This window comes from Bufo bufo, chromosome 6, assembly GCF_905171765.1.
Source record: "Bufo bufo chromosome 6, aBufBuf1.1, whole genome shotgun sequence".
Taxonomy (NCBI): Eukaryota; Metazoa; Chordata; class Amphibia; order Anura; family Bufonidae; genus Bufo; species Bufo bufo.
This window is the reverse complement of record NC_053394.1, coordinates 400,049,415-400,070,377: the sequence shown is the minus strand read 5'-3', so window position 1 is coordinate 400,070,377 and position 20,963 is coordinate 400,049,415. Positions and strand designations below refer to the sequence as shown.

Genomic DNA, 20,963 nt, shown 5'->3' with positions numbered 1-20,963 from the left:
TGTTCAATTTTTTTTGCGGTGCAGAGGCACGGCCAGAAACACCACAGAAGCACTCTGTAGTGCTTTTGTGGGGTTCCGATAGGGTTGAGCGAACTTGTGTTTTAAGTTCGGCGTCTAAAGTTCGGGTTATCGAATAATCGCGTTATTATTTCTAAATTCCGTTATGGTCTGTGGATCCATAACATGATTCTTCGATGACGACGAACTTAAAACACAAGTTCGCTCAACACTAGTTCCGATCCGTGCTTCCGTTCCGCATCTCCTTGATTATGGACCCATTCAAGTGAATGCGTCTGCATCCGTGATGCGGAGTACACACGGGCCGGTGCCCATGTATTGCAGACCCGCCATATGCGGGCCGCAATACGGCCATGGGCACACAACAGCTGTGTGAACAAACCCTTAGATCTGTGGGATTTAGGGTTGCCACCTGGCCAGTAGCTCTCGGCCGAGCCAGTAATTTAGTGTCCCTACAATAATACAGGTGAAACTTGAAAAATTTGAATATTGTGCAAAGTTCATTTATCTCAGTAATCCAACTTAAAATGTGAAACTAACATATGAGAGACTCATTACATGCAAAGCGAGATATTTCCAAGCCTTTAATTTGGATGATTATGTCTTACAGCTTATGAAACCCCAAAGTCACAATCTCAGGTCCCCTTTGCTCAGAGGATATGGATTAATTAGCTGACTAGAGTCTGACACTTTGAGCCTAGAATATTGAACCTTTTCACAAAATTCGAATTTTAAGCTGCATTAATGCAATTCCGTTTAATTTGCATTACTGAAATTAATGGACTTTTGCCCGATATTGAAATTTTTCGAGTTTCACCTGCAATTGCTGGTATTGTCCTGTAAGGACTGTTACTAGTAAGGCTTCCATTGTGGAGCGCTCAGTAGTAGGGATGAGCGACTTCGGATGAAACATCTGAAGTTGATTTGCATAAAACTTTGTTCTAATACTGTACGGAGCAGGAGCTCCGTACAGTATTAGAATGTATTGGCTCAGATGAGCCGAAGTTATTAATTTGTACTGTATATAACCATTTCCCGAACTCGGGTTCAGTTCCAAGGTACCACTTGGAACCGAACCCAAGTTCGGGAAATGTTTTTTTTACAGTACAAATTAATTTATGAAGTTACTGCCCGAAGTCTTGCGAGACTTCTCAAAGCAATTACTTCGGCTCATTGGAGTCAATACATTCTAATACTGTCCTACAGACAAGAATAGGACATGTTCTATTGATTGAAGTGAATGGGTCCGCATCTGACCCGCCAAAAATACGGCTCGGATGCGGACCTGAACCACGGTCGTGTGCATAAACCCTTAGAATAAGAAGTCCAGGAGAGAAAAAGAACTTGTGTGGTAGATCCTTCCGAGACAATCGGAAAAGGTACATCATCCTTTAAAGGACATATTACTTAAAGGGAACCTGTCACCTGGATTTTGTGCATAGAGCTGAGGACATGGGTTGCTAGATCACCGCTAGCACATCCGCAATATCCAGTCCCCATAGCTCTGTGTGCTTTTATTGTGTAAAAAAACCCGATTTGATACATGCAAATTAACATAAAAGAGTCGTATCTTACTTGTGTGACCAGAGAAGAGTCATATTTTCTAGCTCTGACTCATCTCAGGTTAATTTGCATATGTATCAAATCTTTTTTTTTACACGATAAAAGCACACAGAGCTATGGGGACTGGGTATTGCGGATGTGCTAGCGGCCATCTAGCAACCCATGTCCTCAGCTTTATACACAAAATCCCGGTGACAGTTTCCCTTTAACTCCAACTTCTTTATTTTATCCTAAACTTACATTTTCTAAGAAAGTGAAGAAATTAGATTAGACGCAAATAAAAGGGAATTCACTGTACTGGTACCTGAGGGCCTCTGACATGGGATTTTGTAGGATTTTACATGGTCTCATCTTCTTTCCATTCAGGTTCCTAAAATATAGGATCCGCTCAGTGGATATCTTCTATATAAGATCCTTCTCCTGATTGACCCATCAAGGATGGACACAGACAAGATAGCGGAGAGTATAATAAATCTCACCCTAGAGATCCTCTTCCGGCTTACTGGAGAGGTGAGAGATTCTGATGATGTCACATTACATCATCTTATCTATGTTACTAACAGATGGACATGACTGGAGAGGTGAGGGACTCTGGAGATGTATGGAGTGATATTTATTACTGTGTCTCTCCATAACCAGGACTACACAGTAGTGAAGAAGACCTCTAGTGAGCGCTGTCAGGACCCTGTGTCAGAAGGATGGGGAAGAACCCTGAGCCCAATCGTGGGGCCTCCACCTCACCCCCTGATACATGAGGAAATCAATAGAGAGAAGATCCTAGAACTCACCAACAAGATGATTGAGCTGCTGACTGGAGAGGTGACACTGCTGGGAATGCTGGGACATTATACAGGAACGCTATGAAGGGATCTGGGTGATGACTGTATCATTGTGTTGTCAGGTTCCTATAAGGTGTCAGGATGTCACCGTCTATTTCTCCATGGAGGAGTGGGAGTATTTAGAAGGACACAAAGATCAGTACAAGGACATCATGATGGAGGATCACTGGCCCCTCACATCAGCAGGTAATAGACATGACTAAATACACACGTCCTCTCATTATCTGTATGTAAGGAATGAATTCAGTCACTGGATGTGTTTCCTACAGTTAAGGAAGAGAGAAGAACACCAGAGAGATGTCCCAGTCCTCTTCTTCCACAGGATGGTTCAGAAAAACATCACAATGTCCCACAGGATGATAAGGTAGATGGAGATAAGGGGATCAAGATGGAGGATCACCGGCCCCTCACATCACCAGGTAATAGACATGACTAAATACACATGTCCTCTCATTATCTGTATGTAAGGAATGAATTCAGTCACTGGATGTGTTTCCTACAGTTAAGGAAGAGAGAAGAACACCTGAGAGATGTCCCAGTCCTCTTCTTCCACAGGATGGTTCAGGAGAACATCACAATGTCCCACAGGATGATCAGGTAGATGGAAATAAGGTCTCATGAAATGTCCCCTATGATCTGTAGAAGGCTGTGAAGATCTTGTCCTTAGTCTTGTTTTATCCACCAGTGTTATATGTTTTATCCTTGTATAATGAGAAAGGTGCAGATGCCAGGATTACAGCTGACCATAGACATTACGTGTTGTCTGGAGCTTCTCACAATTTTCTGGTTATGGAGACTGCTGGTCGGAATAAGTAACCAACATGTTGGATTTATACAGGAGATACAAGATAACTCTTGCAGTCCAGTTATTTTTGGCTGTCATGTTAAAGGGGTTGTCTGGGCTCAGAGCTGAACCTGGACACAACCCAATCTGCACTCATTCACTATAAATGAATGAAGCATCTGAACTTTGTACGCTCCAATGCTCCACCTTGCCCTGCACTGAATAGCGCACGGCAGGGGCTGTTTGTTTACATTTCGACACAGCTAGGCGGAGGCTTCTGCGTAGTATTGAGCCCAGTGACGTCACCGGCACTAATGGGTGCTCTTTCCAGGCTAGAGCTGCGCTAAAGACCGCCAATGGAGAGCTCAGTACGTCACCGGATCTCAAGAAAATTCCCTTGCCCTCCTCGATTCAGCACAGGCCAAGGGGGAGCATCGGAGTGTTAAAAGCCTTGATGCTCCACTCTTTCATGGTGAATGATTGCAGATTGTGTTGTGTCCGGTTTCAGCTCTGAACCCAGACAAACCATTTAATTACTGATCTTTCCTGGTCACGTAAAACATTCCACACGACTTCTCCAACCATCTGATGACTTTTACGATATTTCTTTCACAGAAGATAAAGGGTGAAGATTTGAATATTACTAAGGCTACAGAGACACATGTGAGGGGCGATGAGCAGAGTATAGAGGACATTCCTACAGGTAACCGCCCAGGTGAGTAGTAACCACTAAATAAAGCAGAGAAGATCCCTCAACATACAATCTGAATTGGTGCTAGGGCAGGCCACTATTGTATGTTGAAACTAGGAATGAGTGGACCGGTGGATGTCCGGGTCCGAGGGGTTCGGATGAACTTCGTTTCAAACGAACCCCTTTGAAGTCAATAGGGACCCGAACTTTGGGGCACTATATTGGCAAAAAAAAAATCATAGAAAGGGCTAGAGGGCTGCAAAAGGCTCCAAAGTGGATGTAGGAGCAGTACAATTGCCCTTCAAACAAATGTGGATAGGGAAATGACTTACAATAACATAAAAAAAATAACAATCTTGAACCAAGAGGTGGAGGTCCAAGTGGAGTAGGAAGTTGAGGAGGCTGTAGAAGTGGCGATGTAGGAGGAGGAGGAGGAAGAAGCCAACACTCTTTCAGTTTTCTAGCCATTTATGGGGGGGTGTCAGGTATATATCTCTTCTCTGCCAATATAAGACATAATAATCTTGAGCCAGGAGGTGGGTGTCCGAGTGGAAGAGGAGGCAGACATGGCGGCGCTTGCGGAGGAAGCAGAGTAGGTCACCAGCTTGTGTGTTGTTGTTTTTTTTTTTTTAAGGAGGCCCTAAAACATTGGGAAATAGCAAAGAGAACACACAAACTGGGCTGGAGTATAGCAATGTCTGGGTGAGGCCGGTATACATGTCTATTCTGCACAAGGTACGGACAAGTCCTGTGGGATCTATGCCTGGTTCATTTTAATGAATGTGAGCTTGTCCACGTTGGCTGTAGACAGACGGATGCGCCTGTCCGTGATCACCCCCCCTCCCTTGCCGTTTTAAACACACATTCGGACAATACACTTGTCACAGGGCAGGCCAGCACCTCCAAGGCTCAAAGGGCAAGCTCAGGCCATGTGCCCAATTTGGAGACCCATAAATTAAATGGGGCAGACCCATCAATCAGTATGTGCAGACGTGTGGACACATACTGTTCCACCATGTTGCTGAAACGCTGCCTCCTGCTATGATGGTCCATATCAGATTGTGGTGCTGGATATTGTGCTGTGCAGACAAAGCTTTTCCACATTTTGGCCATGCTATCCCTCCCTTCTGAGGTGCTGACTGTGCCCCTGCTGCGTTGGCGACTTCCTCCGTCTCATGCTTCCTCTCAGCCTGTGCTGTCAGGTGGGAATGCTATCAGTAGTGCCTCTACCAGGGTTCGCTTGAACTCGCGCATCTTCCTTCACGCTCCAGTGATGGAAGTAAGGACGGCACGTTGTCCTTGTAGTGGGGATCCAGCAGGGTGGCCACCAAGTAATCGGCACTAGTAAGAATGAGGGCAACTCGGCGGTCGTTGCTCAGGCACTGCAGCATGTATTCGCTCATGTGTGCCAGGCTGCCCAAAGGCAATGACAAGCTGTCCTCTGTGGGAGGTGTATCATCTGTATCCTCCTAGCCACGCTCCAGTGATGCCCATGAGCTGGTTTGGGTGCCACTCTGCTGTGAATGTGGATCCTCCTCCAAAACTGTGCCCTAGCTGGACAGTTGGGTATTTGACCAATGTTGGTGCAGGAACTCACCCTCTGAGCTGACTGTGGACAACTGGCCTGATAAGCATGAGAATGATCCCTGTTGCTCTTTTTTCTTCTTTCTTCTTCCTCAAAATCCATCAGCGCCTGAAGCGTTTTTTTCAAGAAGACATAGAAGTGGGATAGTAAGGCTGATGATGGCATCATCACCGTTGGCCATGTTGGTGGAGTACTCAAAGCAGCACAACATGGCACACAAGTCCCTCATGGAGGCCCACTCATTGGTGGTAAAATGGTGCTGTTCCACAGAGCAACTCACCCATGCTGCAGCTGAAACTCCACTATGGCCTGCTGCTGCTTGCATAGTCTCTCCAGCATGTGCAAGGTGGAGTTCCATCTTGTGGGTACGTCTCATATGAGGCGGTGAGCGGAAAAGCTGAAGTTACACTTCAGCTCAGACAGGCGAGCAGCAGCAGGGTGAGAACGCCGAAAGTACGCACAGACGGCCCTCACTTTCTGCAGCAGCTCTGACATATCGGGATAATTTTTCAGGAACCTCTGCACCACCAAGTTCAGCACATGCGCCAGGCAAGGAATCAACATCAAACCGGCAAGGCCAAGAGCTGCTACGAGATTTTGCCCATTGTTGCACACCACCAAGCCGGGCTTGAGGCTCAGCAGCACCAACCACTCATCGGTCTGTTGTTCCATGCCCACACACAGCTCCTGAGCGGTGGCTGTGCTGAAGTTGGTGTTGCGTTGAAGTGATGAGGAGGTGGTAGAGGAGGAACCAGAGGCTACATTTACCCAGTGGGCAGTTAGGGAGATGTCCCTGCCCGTACTTACTGGTCCACTTGTCGGTAGTTATGTGGACCTGTGCAGAGCACACCTGATTTTTTTATTATTTTTTTTCACCACTTGTTCGGGCAGGGATGGCGTGCCTTGGAACCATGTACAATGGGACCACTGCCGTCATGACATTCTTAAAACTCTCTGTCTCCACCAGACAGAATAGCAGCATTTCAAAGGCCAGCAATTTTGAAATGCTGGCATCCAGGGCCCTCCTTTTTCTCTCCCAATGTTTGGGGGAGGGACAGATGAACGCTTCCATGGGACAGTGTGGAGATGCTTGGTGACAGTGACGGTGGTGGTGTTGCTGCCACATCCTCTGTTTTCAGGGTGCAGGTGCCACTGTCACCTCTGAGGGGGAGGAAGAGGCCGAGACCGCAGCAGAAGAGGGAGCAGGATGATCCTCTGACCTTTCGTGGTTCTTGGGGTGTCTACTCCACTGCAGCTCGTGCTTTGCAGTTAGATTCCGGATCATGCAGGTGGTGCTCAAGTTTAGAACATTTATGCCTCGCTTCAGGCTCTGACTGCACAGAGTACAAACAACCTGTGTCTTGTCGTCAGCACACGGCCTGAAGAACTGCTACGCCATGGAACTCCTTTGCACTGGCTTTGGTGTGCTATGTCTCTTGGCGCGTTGGGCAGTAGCAGGCGTACTGGTTGGGAGAAGGATGCTCTTCTTTTGCACCCTGCTCCCTCTTTTGCTGTGCGGCTGGTGTTGCATGACCCCCACCTCTTCCTCCGAACTGTCCACGCTACTGGCATGACCTGGATGCCATGTGGGGTCTAGGACATCATCATCTTCCTCCCACTCCTCACCTCTGTCCTCCTGGCTGGTCTGTACACTGCAGAAAGCCCCAGCCAGTGACACCTGTGTTTCGTCATAATCATCAGAGGCGGGCTGAAGCGGCCCTCCCACGTCTTCATCCTCAAACATAAGTGGTTGGACATCAGTGTACTAGATTTCTTCCACTTCTGGGGCAGGGCTAGGTGGATGGCCCACAAAAACCTCGCCAGCAGAGTCATCAAAATTCATAAGTGACTACTGCATGACTTGGGGCTCTGACTGCTTGTCTGATGTGGAAGACAGATGCCTGTGGGCCGCCGGTACCAACTCTGCGCTTTCAGCAGTAGACCGGGTGGAAGACAATCTGAAGGAACTGGAGACCCTCTCCGCCATCCAATCTACTACCGCCTCTACTTGTTCTGGCCTCGCCATTCTTAGAGCGGTATTCGGGCCTACAAAAGGACGTCCTGTCGCCTGTGTGCACCAGAGGAAGGTGTTTCATTTGGGCATGTAGCTGACACAGATGAACAACGTCGTCTCGCCGCAGCAGGAGCTCCACCACCACCTACACCAGCAGCACCACAACCACGGCCACGTCTCCTAGTTATTGCTCTCCTCATTTTGTTACGATCACCCAGTTAGCTGACAGACAAACAATTCTATATCCGTGTCACGGATGCAAAAGAGGTGTTTAGCAGAAAAAAAAATTGGTATGTCTCGCCGACCCAATTAACAGTGAGTGGTTAACTATTATATTTCCCTGTGACTGTGGCAAGTACAGTTTTTTTCACCACAAAAAATAGGTAGTTCTCGCCGACCCAATTAACAGGTTGATTAACTATTATATTTCCCTGTCACTGATGCAAAGGAGTAGGATTGTATCGAACAAAAATGCCAACAGGTCACCCTCAGATTCAACAGCATTATTTCTGTCTCACTGGTGCAGAGGAGCTGTATTGCCTACAGGTCACCAGCACAATTTTTTTAAATAATAAAGGCCTAATATTCTACCTGCCTGCGGCAGCGTCCTGTCCCTACACTAGTTAGAGCAGCATGTGATCCAGCATTTATGCATGCATGATCACATGGTGCGCCGGCCAATCACAACCATGCCAAAACTAAGCATGACTGTGATGGCTTTCAAGTGCCCACAGCTGAAAAACTTGTTGATTGGCAGATCCACAGCCTTTCGACAAGCTTTATTTAAACTAGGAACAATGAACCCAGACATGGACTTTGGCGCCAAAATCTGTGTTCAGGTTCGGTACCAAGACAACAAAAGGTCTGGTAAGGTCCTGAGGGGGCGTTCCAAGTTCGCTCATCCCTAGTTGAAACCATAATTTTATGGAAACAGATAATGTAGAGATTAGCAAATAGATTTTAAATGGATTTGTTATGAACTTCACAAAAATTCTGCTGCCAAATGAATCAGACGTTTTGCTGATTTAGCTTTGGAGGGAAAAGGGACAGGGAGGATGAAGATGGAGGATCACATGACCCTGGGAGGGAGGAGACTTCCCCTAATTGGTTCAGATCAGGGAGCAGGATTTTGGCACATCCTTGAGTCTCTAGCCTTGCTCAGAGAAGCCACAGACGCCATTCTCAATTTAGCTTGCAATGTGAGAGGACATGTTAGATGTGTCTGGAAAAAAGGAATGACAGACACAAGCCAGCAATCTTTGTCTTATGTTGGCAGTCCATGCCCTGCCTGTTATTCAACTCTGTGATTATATCCTGTTTCGGTTGTGATGTTTATTTTCTGGTTCTGTCTTTGTCAGTCTGTCCTTTTACCTCTTTTTGGTTTAGAGTCCTGCACTTAGCAGAGTAAGGACCGCCATCCAGTTGGGGGCCGACATTTAGGGCAAATCGTCCAAGTAGGTAGGGACAGTGCCGTGTTTTGGGACTATAGGCTGCACTGATCCCTACCTGACATGACAGCTAATATACTAGTTCAATTCAAAGCATTCTACTACTGCATTAATATACCAGTTCAACGCATTATACTGTTGCATCAATATACCAGTTAAATTTACCACATTGTACTTTTGCGTTACTATTACTGGTCACACAGAAGGATAAGTTACTTCACAGCAATGAGCTAAAGAGCTGCCTCATCCTCCTCTCTGCTCTACTTGTCAGGGATTATGATCCTAAATACAGTTGATAAGAACTTTTGCTGAATCTCTGTAGGATTGGAGTTCATGAGGGGACATGAAGTACAGAGAGGAGGTGGGGATATTGCTGATGAGCAGAAGCTCTTGTGTGCAGTCTTCATTACACATTACCACAGTCAGTCCTGTCCGTCCACTCTGTACTTCATGTCTCCTCATGAACTCCATTCCTACAGAGATTCAGCTGAAGATCTTATCAGCTGTATTCAGGATCATAATCCCTGACAAGAAGAGCGGAGAATGAAGCAGCTCTTTAGCTTAGTGTTCTGGAGTCACTTGTCCTGATGTGTGATTAGGACAGGTTCAGTGTGCGCTAATAAGATGGTGGCCATTTTATTTCTCCTAATGATTGATCCCTAGACAAAAAGAGTCATTGTAACGAATGAAATGTATTTGGGAATATGTTCATAATAAAGTAATATTGAAGTATTTTCATTTTATTAATTCCTGGAGAACCCCTTTAAATGAAATGAAAATCGGACATCATATAGTACATGACAACCTCTTTCTAACAAAGCTAGAACCAGCCCTGCACCTCACATGGATCCAGAGATCTCCCCATTCATTGCTGTGCTAGATTTATATCAAGCTGACAGCTGAAGGGTTTTTTCTGCTGCAGCTCAGGAGGCGTGTCTCAGCTCTCCCTATCACCGCTCGGGAGGCAGTTGAAGGATGAAGCTGAGCATGTACGGCCATATCAGTGAGCAGGTGAAAGAACTAAGAAAAAACAAACAGCAGGTGGCGCTATACAGATACATTTTATTGAATAACTCAGTGGATATGCTACATGTTTAACCACTTCCCGCAACTGTAACGCCGAAAGGCGTCATTGTGGCGGCTCCCCCAGGCTACGCTAACGCCAATAGGCGTCATCTCGCGTGAGCCGAGATTTCCTGTGAACGCGCGCACACAGGCGCGCGCGCTCACAGGAACGGAAGGTAAGAGAGTTGATCTCCAGCCTGCCAGCGGCGATCGTTCGCTGGCAGGCTGGAGATGTTTTTTTTTTAACCCCTAACAGGTATATTAGACGCTGTTTTGATAACAGCGTCTAATATACCTGCTACCTGGTCCTCTGGTGGTCCCCTTTGTTTGGATCGACCACCAGAGGACACAGGTAGCTCAGTAAAGTAGCACCAAGCACCACTACACTACACTACACCCCCCCCCCGTCACTTATTAACCCCTTATTAGCCCCTGATCACCCCTGATCACCCCATATAGATTCCCTGATCACCCCCCTGTCATTGATTACCCCCCTGTCATTGATCACCCCCCTGTAAAGCTCCATTCAGACGTCCGCATGATTTTTACGGATCCACTGATAGATGGATCGGATCCGCAAAACGCAACCGGACGTCTGAATGAAGCCTTACAGGGGCATGATCAATGACTGTGGTGATCACCCCATATAGACTCCCTGATCACCCCCCTGTCATTGATTACCCCCCTGTCATTGATTACCCCCCTGTAAAGCTCCATTCAGACGTCCGCATGATTTTTACGGATCCACTGATAGATGGATCGGATCCGCAAAACGCATCCGGACGTCTGAATGAAGCCTTACAGGGGCATGATCAATGACTGTGGTTATCACCCCATATAGACTCCCTGATCACCCCCCTGTCATTGATTACCCCCCTGTCATTGATTACCCCCCTGTAAAGCTCCATTCAGATGTCCGCATGATATTTACGGATCCACTGATAGATGGATCGGATCCGCAAAACGCATACGGACGTCTGAATGAAGCCTTACACAGGCGTGATCAATGACTGTGGTTATCACCCCATATAGACTCCCTGATCACCCCCCTGTCATTGATCACCCCCCTGTCATTGATCACCCCCCTGTCATTGATCACCCCCCCTGTCATTGATCACCCCTCTGTAAGGCTCCATTCAGACATTTTTTTGGCCCAAGTTAGCGGAATTATTATTATTTTTTTCTTACAAAGTCTCATATTCCACTAACTTGTGTCAAAAAATAAAATCTCACATGAACTCACCATACCCCTCACGGAATCCAAATGCGTAAAATTGGTATCTCCGTACTCAGGAGAAGGTGGGGAATGTGTTTTGGGGTGTCATTTTACATATACCCATGCTGGGTGAGAGAAATATCTTGGCAAAAGACAACTTTTCCCATTTTTTTATACAAAGTTGGCATTTGACCAAGATATTTATCTCACCCAGCATGGGTATATGTAAAATGACACCCCAAAACACATTCCTCAACTTCTCCTGAATACAGAGATACCAGATGTGTGACACTTTTTTGCAGCCTAGGTGGGCAAAGGGGCCCATATTCCAAAGAGCACCTTTCGGATTTCACAGGTCATTTTTTACAGAATTTGATTTCAAACTCCTTACCACACATTTGGGCCCCTAGAATGCCAGGGCAGTATAACTACCCCACAAGTGACCCCATTTTGGAAAGAAGAGACCCCAAGGTATTTCGTGATGGGCATAGTGAGTTCATAGAAGTTTTTATTTTTTGTCACAAGTTAGTGGAATATGAGACTTTGTAAGAAAAAAATAAATAAATAAATAAATCATCATTTTCCACTAACTTGTGACAAAAAATAAAAAGTTCTATGAACTCACTATGCCCATCAGCGAATACCTTAGGGTGTGTACTTTCCGAAATGGGGTCATTTGTGGGGTGTTTGTACTGTCTGGCCATTGTAGAACCTCAGGAAACATGACAGATGCTCAGAAAGTCAGAGCTGCTTCAAAAAGCGGAAATTCACATTTTTGTACCATAGTTTGTAAACGCTATAACTTTTACCCAAACCATTTTTTTTTTATCAAAGACATGTAGAACTATAAATTTAGAGCAAAATTTCTATTTGGATCTCGTTTTTTTTGCAAAATTTTACAACTGAAAGTGAAAAATGTCATTTTTTTGCAAAAAAATCGTTAAATTTCGATTAATAACAAAAAAAGTAAAAATGTCAGCAGCAATGAAATACCACCAAATGAAAGCTCTATTAGTGAGAAGAAAAGGAGGTAAAATTCATTTGGGTGGTAAGTTGCATGACCGAGCAATAAACGGTGAAAGTAGTGTAGTGCCGATTTGTAAAAAAGGGCCTGGTCTTTAGGGGGGTATAAACCTGTGGTCCTTAAGTGGTTAATTACATGCAATTACAAAAGTATTCAGATCCACGTGCTGGTTTAAATATATATTTCATGGGAAAATTTTGAAAACAAATGAGACAAAGTAAAAATATGAGTCTTGGAAAACTCCAATGTTGTATGCCAATTTGCAGGCCAATTGGGCCAGTTTTGATTGAGGAAGAATCGTATTGGACCCAAATCTAATTTTTAGTCCAATTTTTATAGTATCGGACTCTAAACAAAGTATTTGGTTCCGAGGCCCCAAAATGTCAGCCCGAAATAAGATAAAAAAGGAATAAAGCAAAAAGCATACGGATAAACCAGGTTTTTATTTGTAGAAGTCAGAAGAATCATCTGCGTCACTTTCTACAGTGTGGCTGACACCGTAATGGTGAGCATTGCCTGGCACTCTTAGGGGCTTTATGGCTGATAGATGTAGGGTTGACTGGCACTGTTAGCAGACATTGTAGGTGACACAAGGTGGAACTTCATTATAACTGTGACAGGCCTGCCACTAACGCAGCCCTGTACACTGCTGTACTATACATGCTGATTGGTTGAAGTAAACCCCCTGATGTGAGTGCTGATTGGACATTTATTTATCTCCTAACCAATCGTGTCTGTGAAAGATTTACTTCATCCAATCGGTGTGTGCTGCTGTCACTGCTAGAACAGTCCCACCTCGGGCCTACAATTAACCTCTGATGGTCTATGAGAGGCCATAGGAAGTTGAGTTTATCGCTTCCTGAGTGCACCTTTATGTAGAGTGTTCTTAAAACATTATGACCTTATTCTATGGGTCAACCCAAATAAGGCAATACATTTTTATTAGTATAGTTTTATGTCTTATGGCTTGTATGGTAGACTGCAAGATTATTTTTGTAAGCTTAGACTATATAGTGTACCAGCCCTTACCTTACATAGTAACTCTTCAAAATTGTTGTATTCTTTCACTACTTTTCTAATCATCTTGACTAGAGAAGCCTTATTGGCTTTTTGGTTTTGGCCCTGAAATTGGACAAAAAATGCCTTCTGATTTTGTGAAATCCTCCGTTCTTTGAAGGTAAGCTTACAATATCTGTTCGAAAGGGAGAATACAGAAATCAAATCTTCTCTCCGTTTACTCAAGGACCATCAGGATAAAAGAGGATAATCTACCCGCTTCTTTGGCTAACTGATAGACTTCCCGTCTGTTGCTTCAGGAAGATCTATACAATTGACTAAAGTCTCTTGTAGCCTGTTCTGCTTTTTCAGTTACAGCACTGTGTACTGGCAGGCAGCATTGTCCATTTCCTAGGCAATTGGATGGTTCTCTCACTGCTTCTCTAATCCCATTTTTATTTATCTAATTCTCAGTGGCATCAAGTTGCCAAGGCAACCTGGGCCGAAAAATGACACCAGGTCTAGTGGTGAATGTACATTCTGTCCCATGGCGTTGTTCATGACCACACTCCTGCCTTTTCCTTCTGATTGTCTTCCTGTTACCCATTGTACTTCTTCTGGCTTGGACCCTTGGCTACGTTTCTGATTTTTTTCTTGTTGGACCAATGCAGACTTGCCTACCAATGTGCATTACTACTGCCAATTTATGATTATTCTAGTGGCCACAAGCTGGAGATCTTCCTGCAGCAAAGTCCTTCCCTTTTTGTCAAAGTAAAGTTAAATTAGGTTATTTCTTAGACTCCACATAACAGTTTAGCTCACACCAACAAATTACAGCTTAGAGAATCCACAAGTTCTATAAAATCACATATAAATATAACTTCTAAACACAATTGGTAACACTATATGGCAACCCACAGTGTTCAAACTTCTATGAACTCTGATTCAGCAGTACTCAGAGGGTTGTAATAGCAGAGCCAATATCAGGGCAGAGTAAACAGTTTAAAAGTCCACCACTGAACACTAGATATTACCTACTGGTCAATGAAGATATCCTGGCCCAAAAGATTTACTATCAATTACATCAGAAACTGTCATAAATAAAAATGCAAATCAGCACTAGCTGTGTCCTGCTCTGTGCTGGTGTATGCAGCTGTAAGGGAGTAGGTGAGACAGACACCATCTAATAGCACTGACTTACAGGTCCCTTTATGATTCTCCACTCATTTCACTAGAAAAGAGAGACAATAGACACACCAAAACATGAACCTATGAAAATTCTGGTTTCCGCACAAAAGTGAAAACCTACAAGAGAACATCCTCATGATATGATGGTTTCCGATGGTCTTGACTCTGAGGTCTACTGTCAGATAGTGATCTGTTGTGCCACCACTGTTCTAGTTAGTCAAGAATGGAATTAGATTTTGAAGGTTATTTTATTCAAAAATAATGCAATGAATTATTTTTCATTCTTGGCAGATGACTGTACCACAAGCTCAGAGGAAGACCTGATACCACAATCATTTGCTGTAAGAAATGAAGATATCACAGAGGACACATTTAAAGAGCATGCCGTTGTCCGATATACACCTTCAGCTGTACATAGCAACAATCTATCCTCTGATCTTTTTCAATGGATTCGATCTTTTGATTCATCAGAGAGAGTTAAGCAAAACAAAGATCAACGAGGAGGTGAACATCAACGAGCTCATACAGGGGAGAAGCCATATTCATGTTCGGAATATGGGAAATGTTTTATGCCGAAATCAGATCTCTATAAACATCCGAGAAGTCACACCGATGTAAAATCATTTTCATGTTCAGATTTTGGGAAATGTTCTATACAGAAAACCAATCTCATAAATTATCTGAGATTTTATGTTGATGAACAGCCATTTTTGTGTTTAGAATGTGGGAAGTGTTTTATACACAAACCAGATCTTGTTAAACATCAGAAAATGCACAAAGGGGAGAAGCCATTTTCGTGTTCAGAATGTGGCAAATGTTTTCTCCAGAAATCGGATCTTATTACACATCAGAGAATTCACACAGGGGAGAAGCCATTTTCATGTTCAGAATGTGGGAAATGTTTTGCTTTTAGATCATCTTTAATTGCCCATCAGAGAACTCACACTGGGGAGAAGAGGTTTTCATGTTCAGAATGTGGGAAATGTTTTACTCATAAATCAACTCTTGTTACACATCAGAGAATTCACACAGGGGAGAAGCCATTTTCATGTTCAGAATGTGGGAAATATTTTGCTTCTGAAAACTACCTTGTTACCCATCAAAGAACTCACACAGGGGAGAAGCCTTTTTCATGTTTAGACTGTGGAAGACGTTTTAATCAGAAATCAACTCTTGTTACACATCAGAGACTTCACACAGGGGAGAAGCCATTTTCATGCTCAGAATGTGGAAAGTGTTTTGCTCAGAAATCACCTCTTGTTACACATCAGAGAATTCATATAGGGGAGAACCCATTTCCGTGTTCAAAAAAAGAAATGTTTTAATACAAATGAAATGTTCTTTCCTATCAGAAATACACAGGGGATAGGCAATTTTTATGTCCAGATTGCTTCTTTCTAAACATCTTTGAACTCATACATAGACATTATCCTATCTTTCAGTTACAGGCAAAGTCAAGAGAATAGTAGCACAAAATAATGATTAAGAATGTATATGATTACCAATAAGTGTCATCCAAAAAGCTAACAGAATCCAGATAACACACCTATAGATCCATCATATGCATCATATATTTCACATGAACAAACTTATTATCCCTTATGAATAAACATTTCTTTTACATCTTCTATCCTTGTGTTTGGGTCTATCTTTCTTCATTCTTTGGGCTCATGTACACAAACTTATTTATTTCCATGTCCGTTCCGTGTGCATTCCATTTTCATATATGTCCATATGGCTGTTCCGCCAAAAAATAGAACATGTCCTATTATTGTCCGCATTACGGACAAGGATAGGACTGTCCTATAGGGGCCAGCTGTGCTGTTCAGCAAAATGTGGAATGTGCATGAGCCCTTTAGCTGTTGCCTTAGAAACTATGGAGTTGCAGTAGAGCTTTCTTTTGTTTGAAAACTATAATATTAACCAATTACACCACTGAGCCAGGCTAAGGAGTTTCTTATCCATCTAATCGCTACAATTGTGTCCCCGCTGCAAATATTAGTGTGGTTGTAGTGTGTAGACTCTGTCCCATAGGCTGTATATGAAGAGAGCAGTGGGAGGCTCCCTGTTGATAGGTACCACCCTGCTATGTCTATGGCGAGCAGGAAGATAGAAGGGAGATGGCCCACGCGCACTACGCGTGCCTTTCCACTCATACATCAGATCCGGTTCCACAGGATATTGTTCCCAAAGAAGCGGTCATCAGTATGGGATGTGGCCAAAGAACGCCTGCCTTTCTGTGTCTCTTTCAGTCTCTCTGTATCTCCGTTACAACCTGATGATGACACTCTGTGACACCTGTAAGCTCAGTGGCCACTTCCTTCTGAGAACATATTGCTTTAAGCCTTGCAATGGTGAGGTACTGTTGATCAATTGTTAGGTGTTGTCTTGGTCTCATGATGTCAAATTATGAACAGCATGATGAGGAGGACTGTTCAAATACCAATCCTAATTGAACCAGGAAATGTATTGGGTGATTAATGGATCAAACACCTGTTGTGAATTTTGCTGTTCAGCTCCTAGTTAGAGAACAGCATATTGTGCAAAAAGTACTGAAACATTGAACAGTTAGATGTGTGCATTCAAAAGTTTAGAGAAGGTCACATTAAGTTCACCTGTAAAGGTTAAAGTGCATTTTAGGTTCGTTCTGAAATTTTATCCTGGCTTGTCTGGGATTCAGACGTTTTGCCAACTCTTTTAGTAGCAGAGAAGTTATGTAAAAAAATAAAAAATAAAGCACATAGGTGTGGGGGAGATGCCAGTTCATCTTATGGGGCGAATACTAACGAACGCTTCCATTATGAAAGCGCTTATTAGTACAGGAGGAATGTACTGATGAATGTAGCGCTGCCCGTGCTCTGTACTCAGTGCTTCCTGGTCTTCCTCGGCCGCAAGATGTGCTGTGACCTGCACACAGCGTGAGGCTGTAAGCATGCTCTGTAATTGCACGCTGTGCGACGTCGGGTCACCACACAGCACAGCAGGAATAGCGCTGGATCTCAGGAGTGGCGATGGCATCCAGAGCTGGAGAGGTAAGTTGATATTTTTTTTTGTCTCCTCTGGGCATGGGAGTCTATTTTGAGGTTAGAATTTGGGTCATTCACATTGGGGGTCTGATCTGAGGTATGAATGGGGACTCTTATTCACATTGGGGGTCTGATCTGAGTCTGATTGGGGGTCTTAGATGAGGTCTGATTGGAGGTCTTATTAACATTGGGAGTCTGATTGGGGCTCTGAGCTGAGGTCTAATTAACATTGGGGGTTTGGTTGGAGGTCTGATAGGGGGTCAATCACATAGGGGGTCTCAAACATTGGGGTTCTGATTGAGATCTTAACATTGACAGTCTGATCTGAGGTCTGGTTCGGGATCTTATTAACAATGGGGGTCTGATTAGGGCTCTGATCTGAGGTCTGATTAACATTGGGGGTTTGGTTAGTTTTTTTATTTTCTATTATTTTCCTCCTCACATAGGTGTGTCTTATGGGCAGGTGCGTCTTATAGGGTGAAAAATATGGTATTATGATTTAGGCTACTCTCACACTAGCGGCAAGGGACTCCGGCAGGCTGTTCCGGCGGGTGAACAGCCTGTTGGATCCGTCCTGCCGCTAATTCATGTGTGTCCCCGGACTGCCGCTCCGTCTCCATTGACTATAATGGGGCGGAATTCCGGCAGTGGCACGGCGAGAGGCAGCCAGACTAAAAGTACTGCGTGCAGTACTTTTAGTCCGGCTGCCTCTCGCCGTGCCGCCGCCAGAACTCCACCCCCGCCCCCATTATAGTCAATGGGGACCGAGCGGCAGTCCGGGGACACACGTGAACTAGCGGCAAGACGGATCCGACAGGCTGTTCACCCGCAGGAACAGCCTGCCGCTAATGTGAAAGTCTTCTTAATAGAAAAGAAAAACCTTTAAAAAAAAATACTTTTTCTTTGCATTGTCATATTCTGATAGCCATAACTTTTTTTATTTTTCACTCTACAGCCCTTTGCAGGGCGAGCTGTAGTTTTTATTGGTACCATCTTGGGGTACATATTTTTGGCATATCATTTAATTTTTTGTGGGTGAAACATGACAAAAAACAGGAAATTGGCTTTTTTCCCCCTGTTACAGCATTCACCGCATAAAATGTTATATTTTAATAGTTCAGACATTGTTGGACGCAACGATGTTATAGGTTATTGTTTATTTGTAGACATAAAATTGGGAAATGCGGATGATTAAAATTTTTTATATTTTTGATTAAAAAAAATGTTTTAACTTTAAAAGGACATTTTAAAATTTTAGATAAGTGGAGGTCTGAGCACTGAGACCCCTACAAATCCCTAGAATGAGGGGAGAGACCGGCCCATAGACTTTCTATTAAGTTCTTTTTACTTCCTCTCAGGTGCTCTTCTCTCCCCTTGGTCTAGGGATTGGAGGGGGTCTCAGCGTTCAGACCCCCACCAATCTAAACTTGCCCTACAACATATCAATCGTTTGTTCAAAGTACAGTTTCGCTTTCAATTTTCTAGGGGACTTGATCATGTGATCGCTTGTCCCATAGACTACAGTAGAATACTATTGCAGTCTATGGGATTTCACAGGCTGCCTCAGGCTCAGCTTTGCAAGCAGTTTGCTATGACAGGCTAGGTAGTCTTCACAAGGCACCAGGCTGTCATAGCAACAGATTGGTTCCCAGTGGCAATATTGTGGGGCTCCAATCAGATGCCGTGGTCGCTATTAACAGTGGTATCTGATGGGTTAAATGACTGGGATCAAAATCATCTCCATTCCCAGTTATTGCCCGCAATTGTCATCTGTAGTATATATTCGGCACCTGCCATGTATAAAAGAGATCAGTGTGTGAATCATGTACAGCTATGTCACACTACATTAAGGGGTTAAACTCACATGTGCAAAAAATTGTGTCTGTTCCTTAAGAACCAAAATACCCCAAACTGATAAATCAGTACCAGATAAGATATAGCTTATATCCAGGGGCGTAGCTATAGGGGGTGCAGAGGGAGCAGTCGCTACCGGGCCCAGGAGCCCGAGGGGGCCCAAAGACCCTTGTGGTGCATAAGAAGACACCGGTATTATAGAAAGTGCATGCTGGTCAAGTTACACCTCTGGCTCAAGGGGGTGCCGTTTCAATTTTTGCCTCGGGCAGCACGAAGGCCTTGTGCTTCCTGCTCCTGGCCACAAAGCACTGAGGGAAGGGGGGTCCCAAGCTGAACTCTTGCACCAGAGCCCATTAGTTACGCCCCTGCTTATATCATGTATAACACAGCTCTGCTGCATGCACGTAACAGGGATGGGCTATGTGGCATTTTCCACACAGCGCTGCTACATAGACATCACACAGAGACAGCTCTGCTACATACACATCACACAGAGACAGCTCTGCTACATACACACTGTCATTCCATCCTGATGCCACACATAAACTTCAGGTCATCAGCACTGATCACAACCAGCACAGCAGAGCACACACTGAGCACCACCTGGTCATGTGACACTTGGCTCCACCCACCCATGATCACATGGTCATGACTTCATCTCAGGTCCTTTATCTCCTCCAGCAGCACAGCCTGACTCCTCCCACACATGGTCATATGGTCATGACATCATGAAAGGTCCTTTAGCCCACTAGTCTCCCCCCTCCCCCATACAGGTAGTGTACAGCGGTGCAGCTGGAGGTATGTGTACAGTCACTGATGACATCAGGGATTGTTCTTTTGCAGGATGATTTGTATTTTTTACGGAACCGTTACATTAAAGGGATGTGCGGAGCTGGTATACTGATGACCTGTCCTCAGAATAGCTCACTAATATCAGACTGGAGGAGGTCTCACTCCCAGCCCTCTGGCTATCACCTCATTGAAGAAGTAGTGGTGCTCGTGTGAGAATCACCTGCACTTCTTTTCGCTAATATAATCGGTTCAGAGTAATTACTGCCACTCGTCTCAGTCAATTGAATGTATTAAGGCAGGGCTGGCCAACCTGCGGCTCTCCAGCTGTAGCAAAACTACAACTCCCAGCATGCCCAGACAGCCTACAACTATCAGCCTACAGCATGGCATGGTGGGAATTGTAGTTTTACAACAGCTGGAGAGCCGCAGGTTGGCCAGCCCTGTATTAAGGGGTCCATTTACATGACCGTAGGGTCACCGTGCCCGTGTAGCAGACCACAAACAGCAGGCACTGGCTGTGTGAACTTCGTATTGCAGTGCGGACCCATTTACCTGAATGGGTCCGCAATCTTCATAATACGTCCAAAGATAGGACATGTCCTACGTTGTGAAGAACGGAGGCACGAATCGGAAGCTCACGAAAAAACATACGGAAGCCCTTCCATTGGCTTTCAGGTGCGTGCCTCCACAACATTGGACCCTTACTCTGTGTCGCCTCAAAATATGAGACAACGCACAGGTAATTCTGAAGCAAAAGAAGTGATCAGTCGAGCACACGACCAGCTCCAAATTGGACTCTCTGAGAGCCCCTCCTCTCCCACAGCCTCAGGAACAGATGTGCATATTAAGGTGCAGGTAAA

At 44.5% G+C, this 20,963-nt stretch overlaps 1 protein-coding gene across 1 annotated transcript; it reads left to right on the top strand.

Moving 5' to 3' along the window:
• The first annotated feature begins 2,964 nt into the window (after positions 1–2,964).
• On the top strand, positions 2,965–16,059 carry LOC121004519 (gastrula zinc finger protein XlCGF71.1-like). The gene is made up of 3 exons (XM_040436787.1): positions 2,965–3,017; positions 3,820–3,919; positions 14,723–16,059. The coding sequence occupies exon 3, from the start codon at positions 15,001–15,003 to the stop codon at positions 15,754–15,756; it is 756 nt and encodes a 251-aa protein (XP_040292721.1). The 5' UTR covers positions 2,965–3,017; positions 3,820–3,919; positions 14,723–15,000; the 3' UTR covers positions 15,757–16,059.
• The last annotated feature ends 4,904 nt before the right edge of the window (positions 16,060–20,963 follow it).